The sequence below is a fragment of the Harpia harpyja genome, chromosome 6 (genome assembly GCF_026419915.1).
Source record: "Harpia harpyja isolate bHarHar1 chromosome 6, bHarHar1 primary haplotype, whole genome shotgun sequence".
NCBI lineage: Eukaryota > Metazoa > Chordata > Aves > Accipitriformes > Accipitridae > Harpia > Harpia harpyja.
The window spans coordinates 70,587,878-70,611,070 of record NC_068945.1 but is presented as its reverse complement, the minus strand read 5'-3'; the positions used below and the strand labels follow the sequence as shown (position 1 = coordinate 70,611,070).

At 48.2% G+C, this 23,193-nt stretch overlaps 1 protein-coding gene across 1 annotated transcript in view; it reads left to right on the top strand.

Moving 5' to 3' along the window:
- Positions 1 to 23,193, top strand: part of SHANK3 (SH3 and multiple ankyrin repeat domains 3) — a 363,156-nt gene that overhangs the window by 70,077 nt on the left and 269,886 nt on the right. The window contains 4 exon segments of the mRNA XM_052788728.1: positions 10,080 to 10,231; positions 10,544 to 10,711; positions 11,835 to 11,951; positions 13,273 to 13,350. Of these exon segments, the coding sequence (XP_052644688.1) occupies positions 10,080 to 10,231; positions 10,544 to 10,711; positions 11,835 to 11,951; positions 13,273 to 13,350 (515 nt within the window).

Genomic DNA, 23,193 nt, shown 5'->3' with positions numbered 1-23,193 from the left:
GACTCTTCCAGATAGACTGTCCAAAGGATAGGGGCCCTGCTATAATGTGGTCATCTCTAGCTCTGTTTATTGTTTCAATGCCTGTAGGGTTTCTTTGGATATATAGCCGAGACACTGAATTTGGAGGCATTGTATGTGGTTGTACTGCCTTTCTGATGAGGTGGAGCTCAGGCAATGAAGGCACATAGCAATTCCCATCAAGGAAAAGTTTCTGGAGTTTATCATGGACTTCTGGTTCCAACTTGCCTCCCTTCTGTTCCTCTGCAAGAAGATAAAATAGTTATCTCAAGTACCTAATTATGCAATTATCCCAAGTTTTGGGAAAAAAAAGTGGCTCATTTTTACTGAAAAATGTTAGGCGAGACTTCTGTGAAGAGCTGAGCTAGCATGCCTGGATGGAGGCCCTCCAAGCGTAGGGTAGTGACAAACAGTGGAGGAAGGCTGGGGGAGGCAACCTCTTCAACCAGCACAATTGCAGTTAGAAGAGGATTTTTTAACAAGCCTTCAGAGTGTTCCCATGTAAAATTGCACTGATGTAATTTATGGTATGAATTTTAAAGGCTGCACAAAGCTGTGTAGACAGTTATTTTAATATGAATATCTTAAAGTTGGTTTGGAATAGGCTTAACAAATAGCTCTTTTATCAAAATAAATATCTTTGGGCTATTTTTCTTTAGTTTAGCTTTTTTCCCCCTTTTTTTTAAAGTAAACATCTGTACCATGGCAGCACATATGGATGGAGCCTTAGGTTAGAGTTCTGTGCGCAAACCCATGAGGAAAAGCAAGATTAGAAAGGACGCTTGCCTCTCTACCTTCTGATAAAGGTCTTAGTATTACAAGAAGCCAACAGTGGTAAGCTCAGTGTTAAAAACCCAGCAGCAGTACATGGTGTACAAGTACTGCATCTTTGTGGTGTCTGACTTGTTTAACTAGAGGCCTCTCCCTGTTTCCTATCAAAGCTTTTTTGCTGTTGTTAAGAGCCCAGTGCATTTTTATCTGAACTTTAGGGTATTGGGCAGAGAGACAGTGAATTATTTTTCTCAGATTATTTGTTTTCCACTACAAGTTTTCATACTGCCTGTTATGGGAGTATGTTAAGCAGTATGATTGACGCGTGTCAGTTGTGATTCTTTTTTGTACCATCTTGTCCTGGGAGAAAATAAATATACATATGTGCAGGATAGCATTTTATTTTGGTGAATGGTAAAGTAAAACTGTAATTGTTCTGTGTCCTTCTTGCTCTGTCTTTGTGTTAGCCAAGCCAAGGGTGGTGGCTGGAAGAATATTTTGTCTAGTAGTTTTATATTCAAGGAGTCTAACCAAGTCTCAGTCTGCAATGCAGGAGGTCTGCTAAAATGAGCGTGTGCAGTCGCTGAGGTTAATCAAAGGAGGAGGCTGTTGGCTTGCCCAAACTGGGAAGGACACTGGGACTTGCCAGACACAGGAAACCTGGGAATGGAGGGAGTTGCTGAGGATGAAGCCAGTGAAGTCTTGTTGCAGGACACCATCTCCTTGCCAGTCCCTGCGGAAGCAGAGAAAGGGTGGAGAGAGAAAGGAGAGCATTAATTTAATACTCGATATCCTCTTCCAGAATGGGGAAGAGCCTTGGTGATTTGGACTTTGATTATGCCAAGGCTGAGCTAGTTCAAGAACTGGCTTCTGTGCCTACAGTTCTGGACAGAACCTGACTGGGTTTGTAGGAGCTGCCTTTTTCATTATGCTTGCTCTTAAAGCTTGCTTGCAGGCTGTGGGGAAGCCTTCCTGTTGAAGCACAGAAGCCTTCAATATGGTTATTGCATCCAAACACATCTGTGAATCTAGAGGTGCCTGGGAATTACCCCCTGGGACCCCACGTTCCCTCCAGCTGGCCAGGGAGACCTGCAGATGTGCCCAAGCTTCCCACGGCAAAGCCCCATGGCATGGCAGCCAGCATTGCTGTGACCTCGTCTCTGAGATGAGGAGTAATGCTATGAATGTGGTTTTTTCCTCCTCTGGGAAGCGGGGAGCTGTTGCAGACCAGGCTGCTGCGCACTCCCTGCGTGCAGGGACAGCCCCGAGAGCCAGCAGGAGGCTGGACAGGCACCGTGCAGTGGGGGTAAGAATCACTGGTTGTCATCCCTGCCTCCTGTCCAACCAGCAATCGTGGAAACCACCTTTTTCCCACTAAATTCAGCAGAAGCGTGCCCGGAGACATTTAGGGACGAAGGCGCAGACTATGCCACCTTGCAGGCAGAGGGAGAAGAGCTCATAACATGTCCCCGTGGAGCTGGGAGGGTTTGGCAAAGCGCAGGGAGGCTGTTTGCCCCCAAAGCCTGTGGGGCAAGGAGGTTTTCTGCCCCTCTGAATGCCAGGTCAGATGGTGATGTGGCCAATGTTAAATACTGAACTAACAGTGCCTTTGCTCCATCCCTTCAGCCCATGGTGATATTAGAGTGTAACAGCCAAAGCAGAGACAGTTACCAGTAATAAATCTTTCTCTGGCACTCCAATTTATGAAGACAGCAATGCCACAAACTTCCATAAATGTTCCCTATTCAGGAGCCATCCCTCATTGCACCATCTCCAAATGCCAAAATCTTTTGGATCTTGTGGTTTTGTTTTTTTGGCTTTGGCCTTCTTCAGCTTCTCAGGGACGTTTTGAACATCCTCGTCCCAAGTCCTTCTGAAACAGTGCTCCTCTTCGTCTTTGCCAGGAGATGCCTACCTGGCCCATCAGCCAGGGAATCTGGTAAAACCTGAAACTAAAGAGGATACAAACACAGGGACGAAACACTCTCTTTCCAAAAGGTCTTAGAGTTTTCTCGCCTACTGCTCTGAATCTCCTTTAAGGACCTGCAAGGGTACTCTTCATGGAGAGAGAAAAGGCCACTTTGCTGCCAAGTCAAGCCTCCTCTCTCCCACATACTTTGAAAACCTTAGTCTTTCCTTGGTTGGGAATACTTCTGTACTGAATTTTTAACCCAGAGCTTTCAGGTTTATCAGTAATTTGATGGGACTGTGGGCAGGTGTCCAACTAAGATTTCAAGAGAAGGCATAAATAAATGATGGTGTTTCCAGTGCTTGGTATTTAGCAGAGATAGAAAAATCTGCAGAGCACAAGTCCTATTCTTAACTCTCAGCCATCCTTTACAAAATCACTGTAGTAAATCTGCTCTCCTTTTAGGCAGAGCAGCATTGCTGTTAGCAATGCTCTTTTATCCACTGTGTCTCTAGGGATGAGTCTACCAGGGGTATCGCAAATAGGCCCTGACACCAAATGCTCCTTTCTGTGTGGCCAGGTCTTCAGCAGCTTGGATAATTACAAACACCATTTATTCTCCTTCCTTGTATGAAAGTAGAGGGGGGGGCACCCGAACCCTTGAGGTTTTAGAAATTCAGCCCTTCAGCAGCTAAAGCCTTCTTCATCCACTCCTGTGCAACACAAGTGTTCCCTTCATCCCCATCTGAAGGCAGTTTGTAACCACTCTGCTGATTTTTGAAGCAGTGAATGCAGTATTACTGTCTCAAAGACTCTGCAGTATAGATTCCTAATAAAAATTATTCATCCTCTTCTCAGTTTCTGTAACCTTTTCTTCTACCTCTCTTGACCTGGGGAAAAAGTTATCCCTGCAGAAATGATTTGTGGGTCATTATCCATGATCCTATTCAACACAGGAAAAGTAATAGCCTTATCTGCAGCCTGCTAGGTTTTCCTGAAAGCAGAGGTCTCCTCTTGCTCATGAACTATTTCTTTTAAAGGAGAGAAGTCATATAACCCTGCCTGAGGTTTAAATTCTAGTGGTTCAGAAGGGGATATATCTGTGTTGTAGATGAGAAGGATGATGCACATTTGCCCAGTTCATCTGGGCCACCACAATACCTGCGCTTAATCTTGGTTTCTCTTTCTAGCATGTGCTGTTCTTTCTCTTCCCAGGACACACAGCAGCCACTCTCCAGGACTTGTCATCCAAGTTGTCCCTGTTAGGAGGGAAACATTTCCCTTCTTCTGCCATTAGCCCATTCGTATTTCTAACGTCAGTGCTAGGTTTGCTGGAGACACTGGGGGTTTGCAGCGCGGTTACACCAGGGTCCCCTCATGCTTTGTCTGTGCAGGTGTTGCACGCTTGTCCTGTGCTGAATTCTTCTGAACAGAGCGGTTCCCTTGCGTGCAGGTGGTGCGTGGGGCGAGCTCCCTGAGGCAAGATGGACTTCCCTGGTTGGAGGAATGTTCTTCTGCAGAGTTAAATCGTTAATGGACTTCAAATAACACTGGCTGCACTGTAAAATATTCTGTGCTTTGTGGTGCCATCCTCACAGCAGAGCCAACAGGAAGATACGGCATCGTCGCAGCCTCTTCAGCGCGAAACCTGGTATCTTCATTTAAGCTGCTTTTGGGAGTAGTTTTAAGCTGCACTGAGGCAGCGGAAGCGCAGCACGTGTTCCCCTTACCCTGACTCTGCTTCGGTGAGAGGGCAGAGAAGAGCTACGTCTTAAACCGCTGCAGCCCAATTTGCCATTGTTCATGTTTCAGTGCTGCAGGATTGCTGGGAAGATATTCTAGGAAAGATTAACTGTCTTTGAAAGGGATTAAAAGAAAAAATTCACAGTTGCTTCCTGCAGGTACGTTTTAAGGGTGTAAAAAAAATGCTTGAGAAGTTACTGTTATTCTAAAATTAGACCCAAGCCTGAGTGATAGTTTTGGCATGTAGAAAAGAGAAGGGCAATCCTCGATATTTAACATAGGGTGGCAACTGGGGAACAGCGGGAGAATGGGAGGAAATCATTGCATTTACGAAGTATTCTTGACTGTGTGTAGCAATACGGACTGTAGCCCCAATATGATGTGAGGACAAAGAAAGAGCAGCAGGAATAAGTAACTGGGGAGAAGTACTTGCTGTGCATGACAGTGCTTTCTCAACCTTCTGCTTACTGTTAGGAAGAAACCCCTCTGCCCAAGGTGCAGGGAGCTTGCTCCTCCTCTGCTTTGGCTGCACTGTATCCAGACTGCTACCTGTGGCATAATGCATTCAAGGTACACATGTGCAATTACTTGATTAACAACCTGAATAACTCACATTCATACATATTTTCTCTTGCTTTCAATTTTAGTAGCTGAAAGTTACAGCTGAAAGTGCTGGTTCAGCCAGCAGTTGTGGTTAGATGGGGGAAGCATTGGATGAAACTCCAATGGCTTGTGATTTGTAAAGTTATTGTCCTTCTCAGTTTAAAATCAGTTGATCTAGTTGCTTTAAACCTTTTTTTAAGCAAACTGGTCGCATCTCTTCGAATCGAATGTGCAACTGGAGATTAATGAAAAATGATATGTTTGCATTCAGCTGAAATTGGAGATGAAATGTCATCTTGTAATGTTCTCACCTACAGCTGATAAACACTACGATGGTGTTCTACTTATAGGTGGTATTTGTCATAGGCAGATATCTTCTGTTATTGTATACTATAGGTCTGCATAGGAACACTGTGTAGACAGTAACTCTACTCTCCAGTAGCTTGCATGAAAACTTTCATATCAAGCCTGTTGTTATCTCAACTTGAACAGAGGTTCTCCCTCTTCCTAAATGATAAATTAAATCCTGGAGTAACAGGTGGGTTCTTTTTTTTAAGTTTGTTGTGGTTTTTTTTTTTGTTTTGTTTTGTTTTTTAAATTCTGGTATCAGAGCAGAGAGGTTGTTTCTGCTCCTGTTGGAGCACTAGCTGGGGTTTCTCACCTTCCCTCGCTGCCTTTGCCTTGCCACGTGAATTCCGGTTCTTAAGACACCCCCAGAATGTGAGGAGCTTAGAGAATGTGAGGCTGTAGAGGAGCATCCACACCGTGTGTCACTAGAGGAGCATCCACACCGTGTGACACGGTGACCATCCTCTCAAGTTGTCTCTTTGCTGCCGGCTTCTGGGGTGTGTGTGGATAACACCTGATCCAGAGCCCAGACGGCTGCGTTGGCAGGAGTGGGGGATCTCCGTCCAGTTCTGGGTATGGGAGCTCAGACGTTTTATTCCACAGCGCAGCCTTGTTTGGATTCATTGCTTTCACAGAAGTGACCAGCCTGAGGACTGCCAGAATACCTCTTTTGCAATTAAAACGTTAGCGATGCTTTTCATCCTAAGCTTCTTTTAGCGGAACGAAGAGTAAAACGTAGTTACAAGACAAAAGCCTAGAGAAAGTGCTCCTTTAAGTGGAGCAGAAATGAACTTCTGCAAGCTTTCCTGGACCTGGACCTGCTTCGTGCTGCAGCTGCCAGAGCCGAGTGCTGTCCGGTAGCGCCCCGCTCCAGCGGTGCCCCAGGCTGTGCCACTCTTGCCAGTCAAGCTGCTGGATCGCAAGGGTGCCCCTTCCACAAGGAAATCCTCAGAGAAGCTGTTTGCCCTCTGCTTCTCTACAACCCGCTGGTTAAAGGAACAGTCCCACTAGCACCTTTTCAGACCCGGACTGTCTCACCTGCTCCTTCCCCAGGCTCCCGTTCCTCTGACCACCGGTGGTGCTCCCAAGTACAGCTCTCATTTGCTGGCCCCGATTTGCAGATGCAGATTTTGGCTGCAGAATTTAATCCCTGTCAGGGGTCAGGAGCACTGGAGCAGCTGCCATGCGCAGCTGGGTGCTGGCTTTGCCATGCAAGCGCTTCCATTAGAGCAGTTCAGTGAACGTCAGTGGGAGGACTGGTTTCAACCCCACACTGTGGAGCTCGACTGCCTGACAGCCCACAGGCAGAGTCCAATCTGCAGCTCCTTCTTATGTCCATTAATGAGTTTCTTATGCTGTGCAACGTGCAATGCGTTGTCTTGCTGGTTCTTGTTTTCTGCTACGGATCTTGTGCACTTATTAGTTAATTACTTTAAGCATATATTTGGATACGCACGTTTCCAAGAATTAACAGAGTGTAATCACTAAAATCTTAGATTAGAGAGTGATTAGATTAGATTTAGTGAGCAAATTGCTAGCTGCAGTTCATTCAGTGCATCTTGAAATGCCCTATTTGGACCTTTCTCAGTCTTCAGGATTCAAGATAACGTGATAGATTTTTTCAATTGAATTTGGCATATTAATAACTGAGACTAAAGGAAGATTTGAAGCCTTGTTTTTGTGTCTTTTGCCTGTTTGAAAAGTTTGTCTCATTTAAACTGAGATATTGAAAAAAGACCGGTGATTTAACTGTCTGTGGAAATGGAGGTAAGTGCCTGGAGCAGGGACTGATGAGTATGGTTTGTAGCAGATACTGAAGTTTCTAGCAGTCTGAGTTCTTATCACACTGCAAGGGCCAAATATGTGCTCTCAAAATAATTAAAAATATCCATAAATAAGGAAGAGATTTTATAGAAATTATGGTGAAAAGCAGTAACTGAAAGTCAGTGATAACGACAGAAAGTAAAGCAATGGTATTTGGCACAGAAGATAAGTGATGGTCCTTAAAAGACCATAACTTCACAAGACTCTCCTCTTTAGCTTCCCTTTGCCTTCAGCTGGAGGTGGCCCCAGCTAAAGAGCTGGGGTGTGAGAGCTGGGGAGCTGCACGGCACGTGGTTTTGGTGTTGGTGGAGAGAAGGAGAAAGGCTCCCCTGCCCCAGGAGCTCACCCACGGTCACCTGCTCTTCATCTCCCTTGGTGTGCAGTGGGTGTGTGAATCACGACCCCCGCATCCCCATCCTGCTTTGGTGGAGGAGCGGACTGTGCTTCCACTGCGGCCGCCCAGCTCTTCTGAACCACAGAAACCACAGCCATGTCTCTGTATGCTCCACCGAGGTCGTCCAAGAACCTCCCCCGGCACCACATCAGCAGTGCATCCATTCGTCTGTTAGTTGTGACAAGTGGTGGCATTTTCCACCGTTTCTTGTGCTGCGCCTGGCACTGCTCTCTCCCAGGGGCTGCGCGTGGTATGAGAAGGGATGCAGACCATTACCGATAACCCTCCACCAAACTCTTATCTTCACAGCTGTTGCTGAGCTAAGGAAATTTTTCCACTGCTTATTCTCGGGTGATGTTGCTAGTTGTGTGGGCACCATTATATTCCCATGTAGTACGTATGTTGTTACAATGGTAATTACCTTCATGTTAAAAATGCATCCTTTATTTTCTAGCTATAAAGCATTGCACCTGTCCTCTGCTAAAGTTTGACATTGGGCAATGAATCCGTGAAGCCTTTTTATTTATTATACCATTGACTTTGCCATATATAACAACATAGAGTGTGTGTGTGTGAACTTTCTTAGAGATTACTTCCTATTTTCTTCCAGATTGTTGTTAAAAATGATTGACAGTATTGAGCTGAGGACAGGTCCTTAGAAGACCCAGCTGTAACTTTTTCATTTACTGGTGATTCCTCTTATTGGTGAACCTATCTTTAATCCTCTTGACAACATTCTTCAGTAATCCTCATTTTTATATGGTGTCTTGTAGCACAAAACCCCGAGAGTTTTAGCAAAGCCACAGAACCTTCTCTGACCTCTGCCTATCTTCTTTAAAAATTTGGCTAATAGCAATGCTCTAAAATTATTATTCATATGCTTTTTTATTTGTATCTCAAACAATTTTATTATTCTCATTTAAATAGTTATTTCTACTAAACTGAGACATTTTAATTTATGTGCAAATTAGGTACCTTTCTAAAAAATACATGACTCTCTTTCTAGCTGATGGCATCTTATTTTAGCTAGTGCCCACATTGCTCCATTTGTGGTATGGGGGATTTGGATGTAAAGACCTAGGGATTTGCTTGAGAAAGGAGACATACTTTTTTTTGGAGGGGGGTAGTATTGCACTCTGAAGAAAACAAATTTATTTAATTATAATCAAAATGTTCAGAAAAACATTCTGTCTCTTAAGGAGACTTTAATCATTTTGTATCAAAGAACAGTTTTCTTCCTTCTTTGTGCTATCAAATCAGCCTGTGGATAGGTGAGCACGGTCCTTTTGCAGCTCAGATCTCCCTAACACAGTCAGGGTAGGACAGAACCCCCCTCCTGTGTCAGCACCGTGGCCCCTGCCCAAGGAGAGGTCCTCCACACCAGTCCGTGCGAGACCCACGGCGGGGTCCTGCAGGCATGGGCAGGCGAGCTGTGCTTCTAGCTTGCACACGTGTCAGGGTAGCATTTGGCTGAGAGATGGATGCTGAAATCTGGTCCTTGAGGGAAAGGTGTTGGAAGAGGCTTTGCCCCTCCGGCACAGAGGTGCCTTTCTGCATTTTGGAGCTGCACGCACCGAGAGAGAGCAGTGGATGCGCATGAGGGCTGCTGCTCCCACCCGAAAAACAAAAGCAGAGGGTGGCTGGGGGCTCGTGGGGGTGCACTGCTGAAGGGGATTTCCATAGTTCTTCCACTGTCTGCTTGAATTATATCCCTAAGTGGAGCAAGTCCTACACACTGGGCAGTCCTGGGAGTCAGTACTGTTTCCTGGTCGGAGCTGGGACTGAACCAGTTTGTGCAGGCTCTGCTGCGCGACAAGCCAGGCTCCTCAGAGGCAAGGGATGGGGTTGCACAGATGGAGGGGCCTTCCTCCCATTTGGGATGAGTGTTTCAGGTTTGGGGCTTGCTGGTGATGTGAGGCGGTGAGGAACAGCTGTGGGACAGCTGTGCGCAAAGGGGCTCAGGACAGATCTGTGGATGCTGGTGATGGTGCTGGGGTGCCTAGCTGTGTGTCTCCCCCCAGAACAGCAGCCCCTTCTCCATGCCTTGCTGCAGGGAAAAACGCAATTTTCACCCCCTTCTCCTTCTCCCCTTTGTATAAACGATGTCTCCAGATGCGTGCTTTCCTGCAGTGTAAGAGGCAGCAATGGCATTTCTGCCATTCGTTAAACTGCCAGCGCTTTCCTTCCCCTTCTCCTCTGCAGGACTCTCATCAGCACCCGAAAGAAACTGATGGGCAGCCTCCAGCCAGCTCAGACCGTGCATGCACGGTGTTCGGGAAGACCACCGGTGCCTGAGCGGGGCTGGCAGTGGACATGGGGTTTGGTGCAGCTCCCTTGCGGGGAGTACCCCGTTTTGCTGGAGCCTGGGCAGGAGACGGGGCTGAGCGAGAGGCCGGTGGTGCCGTGGGGCCCGCTGACGGGGCGGGTGCTCCCGCGGTTCTCACCCATCTCTCTCCCGGGACTGTGCAGAGTGTCCCCTGACCGCGGCCGCCCAGCTGGAGCTCAGCGCCGAGATGATCAAGGCACTGCGCAACGGGGGAGCGCACCTGGATTTCCGGACGCGGGAGGGAATGACAGCTCTTCACAAGGCCGTCCGGTGCCGCAACCACGCGGCGCTGCTGGTGAGTCAGGGGAGCTGCCGCGGGGGGCTCTCCCTCCCTGCTGCTCTGCGCCCCGGCACCGTCTCCTCCTCCCACCCCATCCAGGCTGCCGGCAGGGTTGTGCCCTCCCTGGGCCAAAGCATCTCTCGCGTTGCTGTCGGGGAGCGCAGCCCATTACAAAAGCGTGGCATTCACAACATGAGCCTTGTGGGGAAGACGGGGCGAGCACTGCCTGCTGCCGTGGCCAGAGTGTTCCCGGACCCTCTGTGGGGCAGGTTTCCCTAACGCGGGGCTGCCTGAAGCCACAGAGCGAGGCAGGCACTTCTCTTGCAGACGCTGCTGGACCTGGGTGCCTCCCCGGACTACAAGGACAGCCGGGGGCTGACGCCACTGTACCACAGTGCCATGGTGGGGGGGGATCCCTACTGCTGCGAGCTCCTGCTGCATGACTACGCCCGGCTCGGCTGCATGGATGAGAACGGCTGGCAGGAGATCCACCAGGTAGGCAGGACGGTGGGACAGGATCTGGATGGGGTGACCGCTGTCCTGCTGCCAATGGAGGGGCTTCACCCATCCCCGCAGGTGCCGCAGGGATGCAGTGTTCTGGCGGGCAGTGGAGGCACTGCTTGGCAGGGGTGGCTGGCACAGCAAGCCAGGCTCCTGCGTGGAGGACTTGCACATGGTGTGCCAGCTGTGGCTCCCGTCCGAGGCCAATGCTCAGGCTGTTCTATTCTGGCCTTGGTCAGTAGTGTCTGGGATCCTCCCAGATTATGACTGGCTCATAGGATAGCGCTTTGGGATCTCGGCCCAATGCCTGAGGCATCCTGGTTCCAAACCACAGTTGTATCTGTCCCTGTTGTACACACTGACAGGTGGATTTGGCGTAGGGAAGACACGGGCTAGAGGTTAGGGGACCTGAGCTGGCTTTGTGCTTCAAGACCGAGACCCTTTGGGAGAACGGAGTAAGCGCTGGCTCTGCCTAGAGTCCCCTTGTCTTGGACCGTTGGGAGGGCAAGTTGTCTTTGCGCCCGTGGCCTCCCGAAGCACCCAGCTGTGAGCCCTCCGCAAGGTGGATGAGTACTGGCACAGCTAAGGATGAATGCATGAGAATGAAAAAACAAGAGATGCGTGTTTGTGATCTTGATTTACTGGATATGACTGTCCTCCTTCCTGCCTCCATCCTACCTTGCCTTGGGAGATCTTTGAGGACTGCTGGTCCCAGGATGGACCAAACATAGAGGAAAATACCACACCATTTAACTAGAGGTCTGGGGCTATTGCCCTCCTCTTTGCCTGCTTGTGCTTCAGGGCTTCTTTTCACTGAATAATTATACAGAGATATCAGAGAGTCTGGAGGAGGGCCTAGTACCACTATGATACTGATCCCAAATTTGAAATTGGTGTAGAGGTAATTTGTCTGACAAGTATTCAGATGTACGTTGCTGTAAGGAGCAGCAGCGTGTGTGCATGCATGTTAATAGGACTTTTCAGGTTACAAGTCCAGCCTGATTCAACTTTTCTAGCATGGATGAAGCCAGCAGAGGATGTTGTGGGATTTATCGTCTTCCTGCTGCTCCTTGATTTTCTTTTTCTCTTTCTTTTTTCCATTTTGCATTTTGAGCAGGCATGTCGCTATGGGCACGTTCAGCACCTGGAGCATCTTCTCTTCTATGGAGCTGATATGACTGCACAGAATGCCTCAGGAAACACCGCTCTTCATATTTGTGCTCTCTATAACCAGGTACACCTGTGTGATTTGGGGCATGAGAACAAGAAAGTGTAGATGGGCCACCAGCCTGTCTGAGATAGAGAGAGAGAGCACAACATTGGGCTGGGGCACCTTCTTATTGCTATTGCTGTTTCCAGACTCAGCAAGGTTCTTCTGAATTGTGTCCATGCTCTGTCCTGAGATGACGTTGTTTCTGTTTGTAGCACCAGCCTGACTTTGGATTTCTCATGAGGCAGGTGGCCAGAGAAGAGTCCATGGTTTAATCTGTTCCCATTCCCAAGATGTTTTTGCTGATTTACTGCCTAACACATTCTGTAGTTTTTCCTCTGGTTCCTATTCCTCCTTCACAGCAAGCCCTCATCACTGGTTGGGGGGAGCAGTTTGCCTGGGTGGAGAGTGCTAATTTGGCCCAGGTGCTCACATTTAATTTGAGGCAGGCAGCTGTACCAGGTGAGGTTTGTTGGGCACATCCTGTGGCTTTCACTCTGCTCTGGGGAAGGTGTGTGGACTGGGGTCCTGTCCTTCTCACAAATAGCCCTAAATTCTTACTACTTATTTCTGAATTTTGAAGAAGACTGTCCAGGCAACATAGGGCACCATTTCTCTTTTATTTTCTGTGTGGTCACTAACCTCAGTTCAGGAGAAATTGAGGGTGGTGGAAGAGTCGCCTGATGTTGCACACCCACCGTTCTCTTTCTGAGATGCAGAGGTCAGTATCTAGGGATTTCTCCTGTAGGTCTTGTTTCTTCTTAGAGATTTTATATGTTGTATTATGTGCTCTGGTTATAAAGGGAATTTTCAGTTCTGAGGTGTCTATGCTTTAAAAATTGAATACTATTATGTTTTGCAATAGACAGTGGTACATTGAGGCTGATTTGCAGCTTGTTAGGTGGTAGGTATGTTCTGCACATCAAGGACTTGTACCCTGTCCACTGGGGTGGGTGGGTAGAGCCGCATTAAAGAGTAGAGGAGCTCATAAACATGTTGAATTAACATCATTCAAAAGCACAGAGCATGCAAAACAAAACCAATAAAAGGCTTTAGGAAATAGCAATACCTGGGAACATGTGGTGGCCACTGTTTCCGTAGCTGTGCTCTTGGGCTGGTGTTTAGGCATGGCCATGGTGCCAGTGCCCCAGAGCCGCACACAGGCGGGTGGACTTGGTCAGCTTGGGGTTTGGGGTGACCAGTTCATAGGGGTTGAGCATCCTTCCTTGCCCTTGCCAAAGGAGGCTTTCTGAGTGCAATGAAACCATGTGGTTTGCTTCTTTGTTGTCACCAGTCTGCAGTGCTAATTGGTTTCTTCCCCTTTCCCCCTTGCTTGCTTTCACAGGAGAGCTGCGCTCGGGTTCTCCTCTTCCGTGGTGCGAGCAAAGAGATTCGCAACTACAACAGCCAGACAGCATTCCAGGTGAGGCAGTGAGCTCCGGTCCCTCCTGCAGAGCTCCTCGTGGCCCCTGGCAAGGGCAGCTTCTGCAAGGTGTCTTGTGCACGTGTGGGATAAAGCTTAATGGAACAAAACCATTGATTCAGGATGCCTATTCTGACACCAGCTTAATTGCTGGAGCAGGAGGGAGGAAAGAGGATGTGTGGTACAGGTGGAAAGGGCTGTGAAGGTGGTATCTTATGGTGGGAGACTGAAAGAGCTTGGCTCATCTGGCCATGTGTAATGGAGGCAAAAAGGAGATATTATTGTTGTCTGTGGAAATGTTGCACTAAATGTTAGAGAAGGAGCAGAATGCTTAGAAATAAAGGACAGTGTTGCCACAAAAATTAATAAACCTAAACTTGCCATTAATAAACTTAAACTGCAAGTTAGAAGACCTATAACCACAAGAGGAGTGAAACTCTGGAATAGCTTTCTAATAAAGATGCTGGGTAACACAGGTGGAAAAGGGAAACTTGGCCATTTTGCAGTGTGACTCCTTCCATGAGTTTGCAGATCATAGGAAGTGACTACCTGCAGGCTGTAGTTTGCGATGCAGAAGGTCTCTTCCTATCCAAGGTCTGCTTTGCCCTTCTTTTCTGAAGTTTTTGAACTTGGAATAGCCATTCTGTCTGTGCTCTTATTGAAGCACCGTCATTTGCCTGAGGACCTTTCAGAAATGTTGTGACTCTGTCCAGCTAATACTAATCTTCAGGTGTCCCTTGAGAGCAGAGAGTGTCTGTCAGTGTCTTACTCATATACTAGCTTGGGTAGCTGCAGATGAGCTCGCTAATTATTAGCCTTTCAGAAGTGCTTTTTCTCACTTCTCCTTCAGTGTTGTTTATAGCCGCTTTAGGCCATGGAGTCTCAAGTGTGACCATGATGATGTCATACAGTCCCTGTGAATGTCATGTGTGGCCCCTATGAGAAAGATGCCTTATTACAGACACAATTGCTCTTGTGGTACATGTGTGGCTGCGGCTGTTGGAGTGGCACCTCCTCCTGGGGGAGGTAGGCAGGGAATTGCTGGGCAGATGCTCTGCACATGCTGGAAGTCTGCCACGCTGGGTCGTGCTGCACCAGCGTTGCCTCCTATGCAGAAGAAGTGGGTATGTCCAGTGAGCCTCGTGTGTCCCAAGGGCCTAATTGCACTGAAAAGGCACCAAATCCCTGTGCGGCATGTGTGCCATGAGTACACCGGGGAGCTGAAATGCTCTCTGACCTGACCCGACCACTCGCTGGCAGCCGCGGTGAACTGGCTGTGGTTCTCCCCAAACCCCCTGCCGCAAGCTGCTGCAATGGTGCTGTGTTCTGCATGAGGATATTTAAATTAATTTAAAGTATATTTTAATGCAAATTAAGCATACTGTCCTAAAAAAGAGTACGCGGAACTTGCGTGTGTACTTACCATGATTGTATATAGGAATTGGGCAGCTGTGTGGAGATAATTGGTTATGAATCACTTGTATGTACGGTGTGATGAACTAAAAATGCTTATGTAGTTTCAGGAAATGAATACATAGCTTATAGTCTTGTTTAAAACTAATTTCTTTGTTAAGACTGAGACCATGTTCCTCACAAGCTGTGCTACATGTTGGCTTGGATGCTGAGAGGAAAAAGGGCCTTGAAGGTCAAATTGAGCATCCCTATAGGCGGTCTGGTATTTTGTCACGTGCAGGAACTTGAGATTTACGCCGTGCAATTAATTTGCCTATTAAGTGATAGTTGTCTGGTTGTAGCTGGTGGAGCTCTGTAGCTGCGAGTGTCATTTGTGTGACTCTGTGTGTGTGCCTGTCTGCAGGGAGGGGAAGCTTGTCCTCCCCTCCACAATGGCCCGGGGATCGCGGGGTGACTGGCTCCAGTGCTCATGCCCACGAACACGAGTGCCACCGCAGCTTTGCTCTGAGTGACTGGTGTGACCTTGCTAACCACAGCAAATGCTGAAGGATGCCTGAGCTCAGCCCTTGGTGGGCAGCCCTGTTCTCCGTGAATACGCCTTAGCTCAGACCTTCTTCTCTCTGCTCCGTGTTATCTCCTGCCTCGGGAGGCGGGTGGGGAAAGGGCTTGATGTGGCAAGGTCTGCTTTGCCTAGAGGCTGCTGCTCTCCAGGGAGCTTTGCTCTGGGGATTGAGGATAGTCCCATCTGCCTGCTCTCTGGTTTAACGTAAAAATGTTTATTTCCAGGTGTCCTGGTTTTGGCTGGGATAGAGTTAATTTTCTTTCTAGTAGCTGGTATAGTGTTATGTTTTGGATTTAGTATGAGAAGAATGTTGATAACACACTGACATTTTCAGTTGTTGCTAAGTAGTGTTTATACTAACTCAAGGATTTTTCAGCTCCTCATGCCCAGCCAGCAAGAAGGCTGGAGGAGCACAAGAAGCTCTCCCAACTTCTGGGACACAGCCGGAACAGCTGACCCAAACTGGCCAAAGGGGTATCCCATACCGTGTGACATCATGTCCAGTATATAAACTGGGGGGAGTTGGCCTGGAGGGGGCGGGATCGCTGCACGGGAACTAACTGGGCATCAGTTGGTGAGTGGTGAGCAATTGCATTGTGCGTTGCTTGTTTTGTATGTTCCAATCCTTTTATTAGTATTGTCATTTTATTATTGTTATTGTTATCATTATTAGTTTCTTCCTTTCTGTTCTATTAAACTGTTCTTTTCTCAACCCATGAGTTTTACCTTTTTCCTTCCAGTTCTCTCCCCCATCCCACTGCGGGGGGGGATGTGATTGAGCGGCTGCGTGGTGCTTAGTTGCTGGCTGCAGTTAAACCATGACACCAGGGAAGGGCTTCTTGCAGGAAACTGCTCCTCCTTTTTGAGATGAGCTGAACTTTTGGAATCAAGAGATGGAGAAAGGGCAATCGTACTGCTTTGGGCATTTGCAGGACATGGGGTGGTGTAGCAGGTGGTGGAGGGAGGCAGATGGCTCCTGCTCTGACTTTGCTTGTGTCCTGCAGAGTCCTAGTGGCTCTTAATGAGGGAAAAACAGTGTTTGTCTCTTCCTTTTTGAAGTAGTGCGACTAATTGGAAGTTTCTATTCCAGAGAATGAAAACTGTTGTTGGTAATCCACTCAGTTTGTTTATTGGCAAATCGAAACCAGAATTTGATACTAGTGTGATGTGCTCCCTTCAGTTCCCAGCTTTCAAAGAGAAACTCTCCGACTCCCTGCTTGGATTGCTTGCTTGAGACTTCAGCATGTAATGAAGTCACTGTCTGCTGCAAAGTCTGGCGCTTTCTCCTGTATCGTCTTTGTGTGGCCATGGTAATGGGGTGCTGCCTTTCTATGATGGAGTTTCAGCACAGCAGAGGAAAGCTGAGCCTGTATGAGGGAGTGTGTGCTGCCCCACAGTTCTGTGGCTGCTGGGAGCTCACATAAATACCTCTGCTGCTGCATGGCTATTTAGTCAGTTTACTGCACATACCTCCTGTTAATTTGATTGCTACTGTTAATCAGATAGCTTGGTGTCAGTGGCCTGAGATGACTCAAGATAGCAGTAAGTAATTTAGAGGGTTTAGAAGTTGTAATCTACTTGGTTATCTTCCCTGAGGCAAATCAGCACGCTCCTTGCCTGGGGTGGCGTGCCACCTCTTGCTGTGTTGAGTTCCTCCCGCCTGACCTCCACTTGGAGTGCAGTGCATGGCTTGTGTGGTGGGGCAGGAGTGCCTGGAGCAGTCTCACCTCTTTGTGGCTGGTAGCAGGTTTCAGGGAGGAGTGCAAGAGCAAGGTGGGTTTATGGTGAGAGTTTTCCCAGAGTATCTTCCCAGCTTCTGGCAATCTGCATGCCCGTTTTCCTGAGGCAGGTTTGTACCTGCATCTCTCTTCAGTTGCTCTTAGCTGGCTTTTCATCCATAAATTGTCTAAGAGTCCCCTGTGCAGATGCAGTCCTTCCCAAAGCTCCCCAGTCTCATCCAAATACATTCTTCTCACAGAAGGATGGAGATGACATTTTTCAGGTAGGATATTGCATACTCAAAATGCACTGAATGAAAAGAAAGTTGGGGTTTTGGTTGATCGGTTTTTTTTCCTTCCAGCTGCTTTAGCAGTATCATTGATCAGAAACAAAGTGCTGGCAAAGCACTAGTTCTCTCTCAAACCTCCCGTGTGCCTTGAGGTGCTCACTGACTGGCCTTGGGGTGTTGGCCGCTGGAGCATGCCGTGGGTCAGGAGCCTGCAATGGGAAGGACAGGCACTCATGCCGGGACTGTGAAAACTGGCAGTTGCTGTTGTTGATGTGGTGAACCCACCATCCTATTTAAACAACAGGAAGGTACCCAGCAGAGGACTGGAATGTGTGGACAGGCCCATGGGTAGGCAGTTGTGCAAACAGCTGAGTCAGTGGTGTCTGCCCTCCCACCAGTGATTTGTGCTGGATCCCAGGGAGCTGAAATCTTGTATTCGTAAGTTTAAGTTCATGATGGCAACGTTAGGCAATGTTTTGTCTCTTAGGAGGGTGAAGACTTGTCTGTAGGTCTTGTTCTTCAAGAGGTGCTTTTTTATATTGTGATAAGGTTACCCACCATCACTACTTCAGTCTTTCTCTTGCATGGGACTATTGATAGCTCAAAGTCCTCCAGGTCAGCTTGTCTATGGCTTCTTGCAGTTTTTACGAAAGTATGAAAAGCTAGCTGCTGTTCAACTGCAGTATTTTGGGTTTGTCTTTTCCCTTTCCTTAATTTCAGGTTGACAGAGTGACTGCAAAAGAGAAGACCTTTCAAATTCTGTGAATGACAGTGTCCCTCTCTGAGCATATAAATAACATTATTTGACTTGGAAATGAAATTACCTTTGCAAGCTGAACTTCGTCAGAATGATGATCCACACCTGGTGTTGTAGACAAACCATGTGAAACAGCCTTCCTGTGTCACACTGGGGTTCGAATCCAGCTGATGAGAAATTGTTTGATGGGGTCTTCCTTAACAAGTGTGCAACCCTCTACTCTTGCAAAAGTCACTGTCCTCATGGCTCTAATCCAGCTTGCTATCTGTCAAGACCTCCAGGGCCTTTTCTGCTGAACTACTCCTCAGTCTGTGTCCTCGCTAAAGCTGCTTCTTTCCTGGACACAGGACTTTGCATTTGTCCTTTTTCAGTTTCCTGGGGGTCTTGCTGGCCTATTACTCCAGCCTGCCCAGGTCCCTCTGGATGGCAGCCCTGCCCTTGTGGATGTTGACCATTCCCCCCAGTTTGGTGTTACCTGCAAACTCCACCTGTCACTGGCTATCGGGTAGAGAATGACCCATTAACAGCCACTCTCCGAGCCTGACCATCCAACCAGTTTTTTCCCATCTAGCTGTCCACCCATCCATAGTGTAATGTTCTAATTTCTATACAGATAAAGATGAGACATGGAAGGTTCCATCTGTCTTACTTCCCTGTGTCCTCTGAGATAACTGCTGGTTTTCCTACCTCTGTATCAAAGAGGTTGGGCCATCTGTGCCACTCCTGTCCTTCAGCAGTCTGCCTCGTGTGGGGCTGGGGATTTGCTGCCACTGCAGGAACCTTGCTCTCTTCCACATGGAGATTTCTCTGTAAGCAGCAGGAGAATCCTAAAATGCTGCTGTTCGGTAGCAGTACCAGTTTGTTTCTGCTACCTGTGCCTGTGCATCTCTTTCCCCATCAGTCCCAGCTGCTCTGTGTGATTGGTGTGAACTGGGTAAGACCCTGCCTTAGTTGGGTTAAGTCCTTTGGTTTCTTATCACCTGGCTAGTCTCTGCCAGTGCATCGATCTTGCTTTCCTTTTCTTCCCTGGTTCTCATGTCTCTTAAGGACTCACTTAATTGTTTTCTTTCTCAGGAGCCCAGTACTCTGATGGGATTAAACCAGGTCACATGCTGGCAACCCTGCATTTTGAACCTCTGGGTCATTTTTTCACCTTTTGTTTTATAGAAGTAGCTTTTCCAGTTGCCTTTACCCCTGCGTAAAAAGTAGGAGAAGTCCAGGTCCTTATGGTCAGGTCATCACCTGCTTTGCACTGTATTTTTCAGTGGCCTGTTAGAGATGCCAGCGTTTTCCTTCTAAGAAGCATCCAAGTTTTATCTTGTTCACAATGTTAAATTCCCAGTTTTCTTTCCCAAACCTCACATCTCTGATGTGGAGTCTGAACTTTGTGTTCTCAATGTCAAGGTGGATCTTTCTAGTCTGGAAAGTTTTGGAGGTTCCTTACGCTGCCCCTGTATGTTTCTGGAAGGTCTGTGGGTCGATCCCAATAGCCGTATCACAGACCTTGCTGTAATCGGCTATAGTGGAGGCTCCAGCCCTAATCAGAGGAGTGCTTTCAGTGCCCAAGTGACTTCAGAATCACTTGTTGAATATCTCCAGCCTTGATATTTCTGGTGTGGACACCTGGAGCTTGGCCCCTGCCTTTCCTAGGTGCTGTTTACTGCAGCATCTCAGAGCTGAAGTGGTGTTGGTGGAGCAGTTTGCAGCTGGTGCACGCAGGAAGGAATTCAGGACCCCTCTGCAGCAAGGGTGCAGCTGCCTCGGTGTCATTCGCAGTGCACGCGTACATGCAGGCTGGGTGAGAAGTTGCAGTTTCTCAAGCAGCCTCGTCCACGTGCAGGCTTATTGTGCACCTGCCTTTCCCAGAGCCTGCTGAGGCACTGACTTCTTCCTCTGAGGTGGAAGAGGATCTGAAATGACAGCGGGCATGCTGTACCTTTTGTGCTCAGTCTTGGAAGGAGAGGGGCGATGGTGATGAACTTAAGCTCCTGTGGTAGTTCAAAGGGAAACAAATGGCGTATTGGGGGGTTTCTAGTTCACATCTGTGTTTACGTGGGTGTGCAGTCACCGGTAAGTCATCGTTCTTTCTGCATGTGGTCTTCCAATCCTCCTTTCCCAGCAGTAACGGAAGATACTTTACCACACCTTCGATGTGCCTTTTCTGGATGGAGGCTTCTCATCCGTGTTTTCCACAAATCATGTTGCTTGGCCAAAGTCAAAGGTGGCTTCTCCCTTGTCTCCTCAGCAAAGTTTCTGATGTCCAGGCTGTGGCCTTCAGGGCTGATCCATCTGAGGCCCCAGTGCTGTTGGTGCCTGAGTGCTGCTTCTAATACCGAAATCATGCCATATAAGAAAAACTACCTGTAAAACACAGCTTGGTTGTATGGTGTAACTATTTGTCTCTATTTGATTTCCACTCTGCTTTGGTATAAATGTGTGAGTGTGTTACATTTATAACTTTTACAGCCGATAAAGATGGCTATGAGGACCTATAAAAATGTGAACTCGGCACTGGAAGTTTTAATAATCGAGATATAATAATTCAGTGTTATTTGTTGGAAAAAATCCCCTCATAACTTTCTTTCATATTGATCTAAAGGTTTGCTTACATATGTGAGCAGGTGACTCTGGTATCAAGCTGAAACTAAACACAGATCGTGATTCTTTCCTGTCAAACTTATATGTCAATGGAGCTATGGGATCTTTTGTGTTAGCTCATCCCAAACATGTCTGATGTAGGTTTTAGAAGTGCAGACAAGTTTCTTAATGATCAGTAAATGTCAATTTTGTAGAAATTTCTTTGTCCTCTGATACTCATGGTTGAACTTTTCCATTTATACATATACAGGCTTATATGCAGAATGTAAAAATAGTATGCAAGTAGTTGCTTCAAATTTCTTCTAATTTCACTGAAATATAACAGTCAGAGCTGCTACTTTTCTGTCAAAAATTTGTCTGTCCTTTTGATTGCTGCATTTTTGTGATATCCCTTCCTCCCCTCCCACGCCAATTCTTCTAAACAGGTTTTTGTGGTGGGTGGCTTTATTGGTTTGGGGTTTGGTTTGGTGTTGGTTTTTTTTTTTTTGGTAGGTAATCATCCTATAAGTAAACAAAGTTTCTTGTTATGATTAGTACAGGCTTCGTTGATGTAGAGCTGCTCTGGCTGTGGTGCATTCAGTCACTTGTGCTGGCATCTGCAACTGGCAAGACTCACCTTGGCCATGCAAGTCAAGCATGTGTCAGAGGTTTTAGTCAGCCTTTAACTTGAGCACTGCAGACAAACGTTGGGCTTGACATAAGGAAATCATTGCCTGAATCAGGGGTACATGTAGGGAGATCGCCTCCCTGCAGAGCCGAGGTGGTGCTTGGGGTTGGTGATGGTCGGATGGAGGGCAGGGGATGCGCTGGCTGGCAGAGATGCTCACGGTGCCACTGGGCAGCGGCACAGGGACGGGCAGCAGCATCTCACATGGGGAGCCGAGGTCCCCCTCTGGGCATGGGTGCGATTCATCCCTCAAACGTGTTGCAGAGCAGGATGTGTGTCTCAGTATCACAGCTTAATTTCTTTCCTAGCTCATGGGGTATAAGGTACTTATAGTTTTGCATGTAAAATTAATAGCATTGTAAAACCGCAGAATCGGAGAGGCGGGGAGGGGCCGCAGAGGTGTCCAGCGCCAGCCCTGTGGGAAGCAGCGCCCGTCAGCATGGGCTGCTCAGGGCTGTGGCTGGATGAGTGCTGAGCGTCTCCAAGGCCAGAGACCCCACGGCCTCTCGGGGCCCCGGTCCGTGTCCGACCTCCCTCCGGTGAAGGGCTTTTCCTGGCACGAAGGGAGGACGTCCCTGGCCGCAGCTTGTGCCTCTCGTCCCGTCCTGTCACCTCCGAGAGGAGCCTGGCTCCGTCCTCTCTCCCCACCCGTCAGCGAGCCGCAGGCTGCAGTAGGGTCTCCCCTTCACCTTCTCCTCTCTGGGCTGAGCACACCCCACGCTCAGCCTCTCCTCCAACCTCATGTGCTCCAGCCCTGACCTTCCCGAGGCCCCCACGGGACCTGCCACACTACTTCAATGTCCGTCCTGCGCTGGTGAGCCCAGTCTGGCCCCAGTATCCCGACAGGTCTCGCCAGCGCTGAGCAGCGGGCAGCAATCCCTGCCCTCGCCTTGCCGGCTGCCCTCGGGCCAGGATGGGCTCATAACCAGCCACCAGCTGGACTCCGTATGGCCCATCACCACCCTTTGAGCCTGGTGGTCCAGCCAGCTTTCCACCTACCTCGTTGTCCACCTGCCCAAACCATGCCTGTCCCATTTTGCAATAAGGATGCTGCAGGCGACCACACTGAACAGCTCCGTAAGCCCAGGACTGACAACCTTTCCTGTGCTCCCCTCGTTCAGAGCCAGCTGCACCATTGGCAAAGGCAGTAGAACGGTGGGATTGAGAAGGAACCTGAGAGGTAATTTCTTGGGGCTTTTCTGCCCCTCCCCAGGATCAGCTCTGCCTGAAAGCGTTATGCCTGGTGTTTGCTCACCTGCTCGCGAGCCCCCCTGTGCTGGGCGCTGGCTGCAGCCTCCCGAGGCAGTCTGCTCCTGCGCTTAGAGCTGTCTGCACTCTCAGAAAGCATTTTCTGACATCTAACCTGAATCTTTCTTATTGAATTTTAAGCCCATTACTTTTCCATGGTTATTGAGAACAGATTATTTTTGTCCTCGCTGCAGCTGCCGCCTTTCTGTTTTTACAGTCAGATCGCCCCTTCCCCACCTGATCTTCTGTTCTCTGGGCTGAATATCCCAGAGCACACAGGCTTTCCTGCAGAGACCTTGAAAGCATAATCCGATCAGTACTATTGATTTACTCTGGATTCTCCCCATATCTTTTATTTAACTCTGTTCCTAAAAGTAGCCTTCTCCAGCTGAAACCCAACCTGTTCAGCACAGAGCGGAGGGGTTACATCACATGTGTTGGAGGTGAGGCTGCTAATTGTAAATCCTGGTATGTTTTCCCTTTTCTGCCACAACGTGACTTTGTTGACTCATTTTCAGCTTGTGATCCTGCAGCCCTCAGATCTTCAGCAGGACTGCTGCCTGCTGTCTCCTAGCCCGCGTTTGTGCCTG